The sequence below is a fragment of the Enoplosus armatus genome, chromosome 16, assembly GCF_043641665.1.
Source record: "Enoplosus armatus isolate fEnoArm2 chromosome 16, fEnoArm2.hap1, whole genome shotgun sequence".
In the NCBI taxonomy this organism is placed as follows: domain Eukaryota; kingdom Metazoa; phylum Chordata; class Actinopteri; order Centrarchiformes; family Enoplosidae; genus Enoplosus; species Enoplosus armatus.
The window spans coordinates 22013774-22024749 of NC_092195.1; the positions used below are offsets into that span (position 1 = coordinate 22013774).

The 10976-nt window shown below is 42.2% G+C and overlaps 1 protein-coding gene across 4 annotated transcripts in view; it reads left to right on the plus strand.

The window, feature by feature from the left end:
- LOC139298849 (bcl-2/adenovirus E1B 19 kDa-interacting protein 2-like protein) overlaps nt 1-4686 on the plus strand; it is an 8990-nt gene extending 4304 nt beyond the window's left edge. For 3 of the 4 annotated variants that reach the window (XM_070921641.1, XM_070921643.1, XM_070921642.1), the window contains 8 exons: nt 992-1075; nt 1257-1418; nt 1498-1749; nt 1854-1956; nt 2411-2542; nt 3168-3254; nt 3388-3486; nt 3844-4686. In XM_070921641.1, the coding sequence (XP_070777742.1) occupies nt 992-1075; nt 1257-1418; nt 1498-1749; nt 1854-1956; nt 2411-2542; nt 3168-3254; nt 3388-3486; nt 3844-3868 (944 nt within the window). In that variant the 3' untranslated portion in view covers nt 3869-4686. Of the gene's footprint in view, nt 1-687; nt 742-991; nt 1076-1256; nt 1419-1497; nt 1750-1853; nt 1957-2410; nt 2543-3167; nt 3255-3387; nt 3487-3843 lie in introns of all 4 variants that reach the window. The other variant, XM_070921645.1, reaches the window with a different exon arrangement.
- Nucleotides 4687-10976: the final 6290 nt, after the last annotated feature.

The window sequence follows — 10976 nt, forward strand, 5'->3', positions numbered from 1 at the left end:
TTCTTCTTTTTCTACCTCTTCTTCTTTTTCTACCTCTTCTTTTTCTTCTTCTTTTTCTACCTCTTCTTCTTCTTCTACCTCTTCTTCTTCTTCTTCTACTTCTTCTTCTTTTTCTACTTCTTCTTTTTCTACCTCTTCTTCTTTTTCTTCTTTTCCTTCTTCTTTTTCTACCTCTTCTTCTTCTTCTTCTTCTACCTCTTCTTATTATTATTTTCCTTCTTCTTTTTCTACCTCTTCTTCTTCTTCTTCTTCTTCTTCTTTTTCTACCTCTTCTTCTTCTTTTTCTACCTCTTCTTCTTCTTCTTCTTTTTCTACCTCTTCTTCTTATTATTTTCCTTCTTCTTTTTCTACCTCTTCTTCTTCTTTTTCTACCTCTTCTTCTTCTTCTTCTTTTTCTACCTCTTCTTCTTCTTCTTCTTCTTCTTCTTCTTCTTTTCCTTCTTCTTTTTCTACCTCTTCTTCTTCTTCTACCTCTTCTTCTTCTTCTACTTCTTCTTCTTTTTCTACCTCTTCTTCTTCTTTTTCTTCTTTTTCTACCTCTTCTTCTTCTTTTTCTACCTCTTCTTCTTCTTCTTCTTTTTCTACCTCTTCTTCTTCTGCTTTTTCTACCTCTTCTTCTTCTCCTTTTCCTTCTTCTTTTTCTACCTCTTCTTCGTCTTCTTCTTCTTCTTCTTCTGTCTTCAGGAGCTGTTGAGGACGAGTTTGTCTCTGAGCAGAAACCGACCAGGTCCAAACCCTATAGTCTTCTGTTGTCTCCTGGAGACAGCTTGTTATTAAAGCTTCAGTGGTACAACGGATGATGATGATGATGATGATGATGATTCATGATACATACCATCTATTACAGTTTATGTTCATGTTATTCTTCAGTCGATCGAAAAAAGTGATAAAACATAAAATATATGTATTATATATTATAAACACAATATATATGTGGACTCGACATATAAAAATGTGTTTGACTCTCTGTGATGTCACTTCCTGTCTGTAGCTCCTCCCTGCAGTATGGCCTTGTCAGGGTCACGACCAACGAAGAAGAAAGTCCTGGTGGCTCCAGCGCTCAGTTTGTCTTTAGGTAATGAAATAAAATGAACCTGTGAGACAGCTGGTAAATATGTTTATATAAAACCTTTATTTCTTGGTTTGTTGGTTTGTTTGTTTGCTCTTGTGTTCGTGTCCCTGAAGGACTCATTAATAAAGATAAATGAAGTGTTTGTTGAGGTTGTTTCAGTGAATAACATGTTGATCTTCTTCAGGTCGCAGTGAGTCGATGGTCTCGGAGGACTTCCCCCCGGCCTTCCTCTCCCCCTCACCTGAAGACGACGATGACACAGGGCTGGACTTCGACCTGGACGGCATGGAAACACCCTCCGACTGCGAGTCACTGCCCTTCCCCCTCTATGACCTGGACCTGGAAGGTGAGAGGATGAGGAGGTGACCACTTGTTTATGTCATCATCCCAAACACCTTTGATGACATCACAGGACTGTTTTCCAGATGACCTGCGGCGTCTCGGCGTGGCATCCCGGCACCGCAGAGCGTTCCGCTCCAGTCCCAGGTCCAGGTTTGATTCTCGGACTGGTTCTGGACCGGGCACGGACCAGAGTGGACTGGGAGCTCTGGAGCGGGAGGACATGGTGGACAGTCAGGGCACCAGGTGGCGCTGTTTCTCCACAGGTGATCCACCACAGGAGAGCCGGGTCAATATGAGCGTCCTGGAGCCGTTTCTCAGGGTGCTGTCACACGGAGGTACAACAGTCTGATGGTTTACCTGGAGATCCCCTGGTAGAATCCTGATCTGTGGCCCCTCCCTCCTCTTAAACACCTGTTGTACCTTCTCTGTCATCTCTCAGGTTACTATGGAGACGGTATGAATGACATCATCGTGTTTTCTTCCTGTTACCTGCCGCAGAGCAGTCTGGAAAACTACCAGTATGTGATGGATAATCTGTTTAGGTAAAGGAGACACACACGCAAACTTCAGTGACCCGGTTTATAATCTGTGAACTTTGACCTCAACATTAAACTGAATGGACTCCAATTTAATCTGTTAATGTTAGCAAGTCCAGATAACTAGTTCATTAGCTATATTAGTAACCAATAGAGTGAGCATATCGTTAGCTAACTACATTATTTTGTGGGGTTAGCCTCGTTCACAACTAGCACACCCACTTCGTGGGAGCAGGTCCTGTATAGTACGATCTAGAGTTTAAGCTAACGTTAGCTGCTGTGTCGTGCTCTTTACTGGATTTGGGGAAGTTTAAACTCCAGCATCTCCAGCTAACGTTAGCTTCGATAGCATCGCAGCTCTGTTTGTTTGGGAGGGTTGATGTTTTTATTGATCCACTTTACAGTACAGTTCATCCTGTCGTTCAACATGTACGTCTGAAGTCCATCTGTTTGTCTGCAGGTATGTTGTAGGAACTCTGGATCTGATGGTTGCAGAAAACTATGTGATGGTGTATCTTTGTGCTGGAGGTCAGAAAGACAAACTACCAGGAATCAGCTGGCTCAGAGAGTGTTACACCACCATCGACAGGAGGTAAAACTCTGTTTACTCTTCAACATGAGGTCCTGTTTGGTTTTCACAGCAGGAACAATGTTTTGTAAATTATCCAGACTTCTTGGTTAGTTTTGTTCTTCATCAGTGTCACTGCTCCCTTTCTTTCTCCTGTCAGATGTTATTTCAGTCTTTGTCCAGTAGGCAGCATCAGACCTTCACTGTTAGAACAAGAATGTAAACAGAGAGGACAAACAGCTCTCAGCATAAAGTAGTATAATGTAGTATAATGTAGTCCAGTACTACAACAACAAATACTGAACACAGATTGGACAGGTATACCTAATACAGTGGCCACTGAGTATATTCATTACATGGACCAAACATGCTGCTTTGTCCGTTTAGCACCTAAAAACAGTCCAAAAATAATTTAATTAATATTAATTTATATTGATTAATACTCCTCTATGTGTAGTCATTAAGATGTCAGACTGTAGCACCTCCTACTGGTAGAAAAACAAAGAAATTGTCTTAAGCTGTCCGAGAGACACACCTGACTACATCTAGATCACTTCCTGTTCGGCCCCTGGAGGACGGATTGGGTGAACCCTTACAGTCCGATAATAAGTGTGTGTGTGTGTGTGTGTGTGTGTGTGTTTGTCTGCAGGTTGAGGAAGAACCTGAAGGGTTTCTACGTGGTTCATCCCACCTGGTACATCAAAGCCCTCATCACCATCATCAAACCCTTCATCAGGTCTGCTGCCTCTTCTTCCTCCTCCTCTTCCTCACTCAGTCACAAACCACAAACCAAACTAACACTCGCATCTATGTCTATTCTTCTTCCTCCTCCTCCTCCTCTTCTTCCTCTTCCTCCTCCTCTTCCTCAGTTCTAAGTTCAGCAGGAAGCTCCAGTTCATCGACAGCCTGCAGGATCTTTCTCACTTCATCCCCACTGAGCATGTGCAGATCCCAGACTGTGTCACTCAGTGAGTCACACATTCAGTGTGTACTGCACACTGCGTACTGCATACTCCGTCAGTGTGTACTGCACACTGCCATTACCAGCAGACTGTTCAAACTGAAGTACTTGAGAGTAAATCTACACATCGAAGCAGCTTTTGAAAAAAACCGTTCTGTAGAAAACGACCAGTTGAAAAAGTGAAAGATGTTTAAATTTTTACTAAAATGGGAAGACAATGTTTCTAAAATGGTAAAAAAAAAAATCCTCGAGGAAGCTAAAAGACTTGGAGTTTAAAGGAAAGATGACGTCTAGTTGTTTAAGTGTTATCAAGATGGATGCAACCTGAATGAAGCTTTCTAACTTTGTTTTCTGCTGCCTGCAGGTACGACCAGAACCTGTCCAGGTGAAACTCCTGCTGACTGCAGACCCTGAACCTGCTGGAGGATCTGATCCCACCTGGAGTCTCTCTCCTTGTTCTGGTCACATCTCTAACATGTAGCTGCCTTTTCTTGTCAGGTAACAGCTGTTACAGCTGTTATCAGATCTGTGCCGCTCAGCAGGAACCATCAGATCGGAACAGAAACACCTCCAGGCCTCGAGTTGCTGCTGCTGCTCTGTGCCGTCTGTCTTCACTGTTAGAGAAAACATTTCAAATGTGTTATTCTAAAATAATGAAAATAAAGCCGTGTATAAACATTATAATGTCACTTTAAAGATAATATATTGGTACGGTCCACCTTCCAATCTAATGCAGTCTAATGGAACTCCATCGTCACTTCACACTCCTGAAGGTATAATCTTGGTGTTAAGATAAAAACGATCCTCCTTCTGCGTCTCTAAAACCGAACAAACTTTAAACGTGTGCAGATCTTCTTCTCTCTGCAGCTTCCTGCTGTTGTGTCTGACAGTTTTCATGCTTAGTTCAACACAGAAGGTGAAAAGTGCTTTGTGCTTTTAGACGTTTTTCTTTTCAATGTTTGTAAGTTGAATAAGAACCAGACAGATTTCAATAAGTGGAACAGTTTGAATGAAAACTCCTGAAGGTGAAAGTGTTTCAGACCTGGTGAAGGTTTTTATACGTTTTAACTGAGGGTCACTTCCAGTGTTTTCAGCAGGAGCTGGACTGTCGACCCTGCCGGGTTACTGCCTTGTTTTAAAACCGATGAGTTAAAGACTTTTAACTCATTTTTGTCAGAGATTAATTATTTTTGGTGCTGAATAAAATCTTGATGCTTCAGTATTTGTAAGACTTCTGTCCACTTTGTCCTTCTGGTTGGATGAAACTTTCACTGATCATCTGAGACTGAAGTGGTTTTTATTTTACTGGGAAGTTGAAGAATGTTTGAAAAACTTTCTCACAGAATATCACAAAATCTAAAGTGTGTGTTTTACTTTATGAGGTCTGTTTGAGGTCTGGGTACCTGTGAACACTTTTATTATTGTGTGTGTGTGTGTGTGTGTGTGCGTGTGTGCGTGTGTGTGTGTGTGTGTGGCCTGTATGAACCCAACGGCTGGTCAGGAAATGGAGCCTGACAGGAAGGAAGTGAGGGAACTGCTGAGGAAACTTAATAAACAGGAACACAGACCAGAGTGTGTGTGTGTGTGTGTGTGTGTGTGTGTGTGTGTGTGTGTGTGTGTGTGTGTGTGAAATGTCATGGGGTTTTATGCATGACCAGCAGTCCATAGTGGTGTGCTTTTATCATGATGTGTGCACATTTTATAGTGTGGCCAGGTCTAGCGCCCCCAGGACGCAGCTCTCCTGTTCAGGTGAAGTCCACGGACCCTGTTTTGGGATGACGTTAGTGTAACACAGACTGTTATTTTACCTGTTATTCTCTGTGGTTGTGTGGTGCTTGTTCTGAGGTATCTGGCATTTCTTCCCACACGATCCCAGGGTCTGGTAGCCTTTTGGCCAGCCTAGACCCAAACTTAGAAGTAAAATAGAACTGTTAGCCTAGCTGCAGCCTAGCAAACCAAATAGCTAAAAATGCTAACTGCTGCTAAACCCCCAGTGGCTACTTATTGCCTGTTTGTACACCTGATCAATAAACAACATACAACATGAGAATGGAGCGAGGCGAACAGTTTCCCTTCTTTCAGTACAGTAACTACTGGATAGCTAACAATTAGTGAAGTTTGAGATGAATCCATAAACAAAGTTAGCGTCAAGGTTTATTATCTTCTGGGTTCAGTGGATTTTTTCTTTTTTGGTCGAGCTAGAACAGATTCACAGTTAGTACAATGTTTGATATGCTAACCAATTATAACCTCCACACCCCTTGTTAGCTATAAACAGATAGCATGATGCTAGACATAAGGATGTTGACATTGGTGCGTTGACATTGTTGTATATTCTGATTCACCAGCTGGCTACAAGCAGCTGATAGCTGATATGCTAACTAGCTTCAGGAACACTGACCTACTATAAACAGCTAGCATTATGCTGGATATGCTAACTGTTTGTATCTACTATTCATCATCTATGGTTACAAACAGCTGCTATAATGATGCACTGTTTGTAGTGACCATGGAGTATAAACACTTGACATAACAATGACTTTGCTTGTTGTCTGTGGCTACAATGGCTAGCAGTTTCCCACTATTTCCAGTAATGCTAACCTAGGCTAACCACGCCCTGTATCTATCCTGGACACACAGGTGAAGCTGACGTCTGTCTGACCATGAGACAGAGAACAAGAGGGTTTCAGTAAATGTTGAATTGTCCCTTTAACACCTGAGTCTCAGTCAGCAGACGAAGCTGGAAACCACATTATGTCCTCAGGAACAAAGCACTGTGTGTGTGTGTGTGTGTTAGAGATGACTTAGCATGTGATGTTGCTCAGCTGTCGTCACCTCTGCAAACCCAAATACATTTCAATACATGTTGTGTCTTTAACTAACAGAGTACCAGTGTTCCCAGTGTTTCCAGTGTGTTCCTCCATGAGGCAGCTGGTTTGTGATGAAACTCAGCTCAGTTTCCATTTAGTCATCCTGTTAGCACATTAGCTGTGACATTAGCATGTTGCCATGCGAGGAAACCAACTGTCCCAGTGCAGCTAGTGACTCATCTACTGTATGACTTCTGTTTGTACAGTTGTTTACAGTTTAAACACACACACACACACACACACACAGTATTTGTGAGGGTGTTTAGCTGAACAGATCTTCTGAAACTGAAACCAAACTTAATTCTCATGAACTCATTTTCCAGAATCAGGTTACACTGTAAGATCTGCTGAATCTGACTTAGATCACACACACACACACACACACACACACAGCTGAGTGTGTTTCCCACACACTCAACTTATAAGAAGCCACCAGCGACCACATTTTTCATTTTTCTACTTGTGTTGTTTCCTCCTGCTCAGTGCTGGACTGGGGTTTCTATGGCGACACACACACACGCACAGTTTAGCCCTCATTATTACCGCTCTGTGGTCTCTGTACAGCTGCTTGTGATAAAACTTGAAGTGAAGGAGGGGGGGCTGAACATGTGAACAGAGTCATACATGTGGATGCAGACATGCTGCCGTCACGCTGGCTGGAGCTCTTTTAATGACGTCATCTTCTTCTGTGGTGGTTTAAAGGCTACATTTGGATGGTCACGTCTGTCACTTGGTGATCAGTTTCTCCAGCTGATATTGATCATTTATAATAAGTTTACTAGTTAAAGTAATAATATCTTAACTCTTTTCAACCCATTAAGGCTTTTTAAAATAAACAGTCCATCAACACACAACAGAGGAAACAGCAGATTTATTCATCTGTCATTAGACTCGTGTTACATAAAGTATTTCTGGAGCAGGTTACATAACAAGACAAAACACAACAAGTAATCATCAGTCACACTTTCATGAACACAACATGTGAAGACTGCTGCTATTTAATGGACAAATGATTTAGGGAATTTAATGTGACTTCAAAGATAAACTCCTGATATTGTTCTGACACATTTCCTCCAGCTCACCGTTCACAATTCAAATTTAACTCTAACAAAAGCAGGAAGTGGACCTTTAATCTCAATGTTATGAGATTATAAAATAAAATATTATATTCATATAATTTCTTGTCTTGTGCGCACAAAGATCCATAACGTATTCACAAAAAACGTTCTTATGCTCTTTGCTTTGTTATTGTCTGTACTTGACTTCAGGGATTTCTGACTTTAATAACTAAACTCAGACTGAAATGCTTTAGTGTCTCTTCTGCAGCGTCAGCGTTAGCGTAACTGAAGCTGGTTCATGTTCATGTTCAGGCTGTTTCTCAGATCGCCTGTTGGCAGATTGTCATTGAAACAGCAGGAAGTTTCTCATGTTATGACTTCACGTCTGTTTTCATGCTCACAGTTTTCTGGACCACAAACCACAGCTGAGTGTGACAGGCTGAGACACCTGTCAATCAAGCAAATACACCCTCAACATACATTTAAGCTTTAATGTCTTTTAGATGAAACACTAATTTACATTGTGTTGCAGCCGTTATGTATGGATGGATTACTGGTTTATTTTCTCGTGGGTGCAGGAGGGCATGTAGGTGAGCTCACAGGACAGGTGGAGGTGATTGGGATGAGCACACAGTTTTTGACTGCGTGGCCACGAACAGGCTGTTGTTTGTTCAGTCAGTGGCTTTGATAAGAAATAACCACCAACACGAGTCAGTTATCTCCAGAGAGCTAAACGTGTTGTTGGTATTCCCATTCACTTCAATACACTCAGCTGTGGAGGCTGCTGATTGGTCCACAGAATCCAGATGTAAGCGAGCACATAAACAGTCGCTGTAACACAAACATTAGCTAAAAATAATTCTCTTTGACTTTTTATTCATAAATTCCTGCAGGTTTCGACTGAGGCTTCAAAAAGTCACAGGTACATTTGATGAGCTCTTATAAATGCATTCATACAAGACTATGCAACATATATTCAGAAGGAGATTGTACAATAATACAAACACAGTTCAATAAATCAACATCTTTGATAAACAACAAAAAAGCATAAAAATATTTTGATAATAAGAAAGATTGACTTTATCAGCTCAACAGATTCATGTTCAGGTGTTCGTCTCCACATCTTCTCTCCTCTAAATCTGCCATGAGATTTCTGTGGGAGGCGAGTTTAAGGGAAAGTGCTCTCCAGTGTTGGTGGACTGTAAGCCGGGAGGGGAATCCCAAGTGTGGGGGACGAAGAGGAAGAGGAAGAGGAAGAGAGGAACTATGGTTGTGATAAACAACAGGAGCCAGACATTGGCTTCCTGAGAACAGGTCTGAGTTTCCAAGAATCAGAAGAGAAATGAGGCAGACAACAACAACTTAAACCTGAAGACTTAAACCCCAGAGAGACGCTGTTGTGTTCGGGTGTTGAAGTTGTGTTTGGGTGTTGAAGTTGAGTTCGGGTGTTGAAGTTGAGTTTGGGGGTTGTGTTCGGGTGTTGAAGTTGTGTTCGGGTGTTGAAGTTGAGTTTGGGGGTTGAAGTTGTGTTCAGGTGTTGAAGTTGAGTTTGGGGGTTGAAGTTGAGTTCGGGTGTTGAAGTTGAGTTTGGGGGTTGAAGTTGAGTTTGGGGGTTGAGTTTGGGTGTTGAAGTTCTGTTCGGGTGTTGAAGTTGTGTTTGGGTGTTGAAGTTGAGTTTGGGGGTTGTGTTCGGGTGTTGAAGTTGTGTTTGGGGGTTGAAGTTGTGTTCGGGTGTTGAAGTTGTGTTTGGGTGTTGAAGTTGAGTTTGGGGGTTGAGTTTGGGTGTTGAAGTTGTGTTCGGGTGTTGAAGTTGTGTTCGGGTGTTGAAGTTGAGTTTGGGGGTTGAGTTTGGGTATTGAAGTTGAGTTTGGGGGTTGTGTTCGGGTGTTGAAGTTGTGTTCGGGTGTTGAAGTTGAGTTTGGGGGTTGAGTTTGGGTATTGAAGTTGAGTTTGGGGGTTGTGTTCGGGTGTTGAAGTTGTGTTCGGGTGTTGAAGTTGAGTTTGGGGGTTGTGTTCGGGTGTTGAAGTTGTGTTCAGGTGTTGAAATTGTGTTCGGGTGTTGAAGTTGAGTTTGGGGGTTGTGTTCGGGTGTTGAAGTTGTGTTCGGGTGTTGAAATTGTGTTCGGGTGTTGAAGTTGAGTTTGGGGGTTGTGTTCGGGTGTTGAAGTTGTGTTCGGGTGTTGAAGTTGAGTTTGGGGGTTGAGTTTGGGTGTTGAAGTTGAGTTTGGGGGTTGTTTTCGGGTGTTGAAGTTGTGTTCGGGTGTTGAAGTTGAGTTTGGGGGTTGTGTTCGGGTGTTGAAGTTGTGTTCGGGTGTTGAAGTTGAGTTTGGGGGTTGAGTTTGGGTATTGAAGTTGAGTTCGGGTGTTGAAGTTGAGTTTGGGTGTTGAAGTTGTCAGTTTTTGCTTCATGTTATTTGTGTGAATTTGACTTCTGGAGAGTTTTTATAATGTGCGTATTTTTTGACCTAAACAGCAAATGTGCCAACTGTATAAATGTTCACTGAGCTACTGGAAACATCAGTCTTCAATTAGTTTACTATTTACAGTTTTAAACTGTATGAAAGGAGCTATACAAATGAAGTTTGATGGAATTACTTAAACACTTCCAACTGTCTTTGTGTTGATTTTACGTGTAAACACACCGCATCTAGACTTCTTCAAGCCACCTGTGGTTACTAACGGTTCCTGCAACTTCAGTTAGAATTGATTCAGGTATCGACCACCGGGGGCAGCACACGCACGCAGGGCCGCTGCTCAGTCAGAAATACAGCAGAAGAAGAACAGCTGGTGTTTAAAACGCCACAAATTAGATGCTGTTTACCATGTATTGTTGATTTTAACGCTATCAGCTGATCGAGGCTTTTTGACTGAGAGTCATGTGACATGAAATGAGCATTTTATTTGGCTGTTGTGGTTTTAAAAAGTCAAACAGCTCCTCCTCAGTGCAGCTAACTCTGTCAGCGTTGTGGATTGTGGAGCAGTAACAGAGAGAACCTTTCAGAAAGAGGAGTATAAAAACTCCCACGCTCTGAGGAGTCCAGTGAACACACTACACTGCCCTGTGGAAGCTGAGAGCAGCAGCTCACATTTTCCTTAAATAGACGTTTTGGTCTCCTCGGTCTCGGCCGCAGGCAGGAAGTGGCCGGTCGCCACGGTGAGGGGGAACACCGTGACTCAGCGGTTTCCACGGCAACCCCTCAGTGGTAGTGTGCAACAACAGCTGAGGGTTGAGTGGGATGGATTCCCCCTGCTGTTGTTACCACACAGTTCAGTCTGAGAGTCGTCACATTTTGTGGCCCTTATCTTGCTTCTGTCTTTGGCCTATTTGCTTTGGTTTTACATTTTTGTCTGTTTTAAAATTTCATCTTTAATTCTATTTTAAAAAGTGGAGCAGAGATAACATCTTGAATATTAGTGGCTTTGGGACATTTAAAGTTAAGGTGAAGAATGTGTTGAAAATCAATCAGCTAATACTAAAATACTTCCTTGGATTTGTTGCACTATTAGTTTTCAGTCAGAGACATAAATTACCACATGTTTTACTGGACAGTCCAGACTTAGTAAAATCA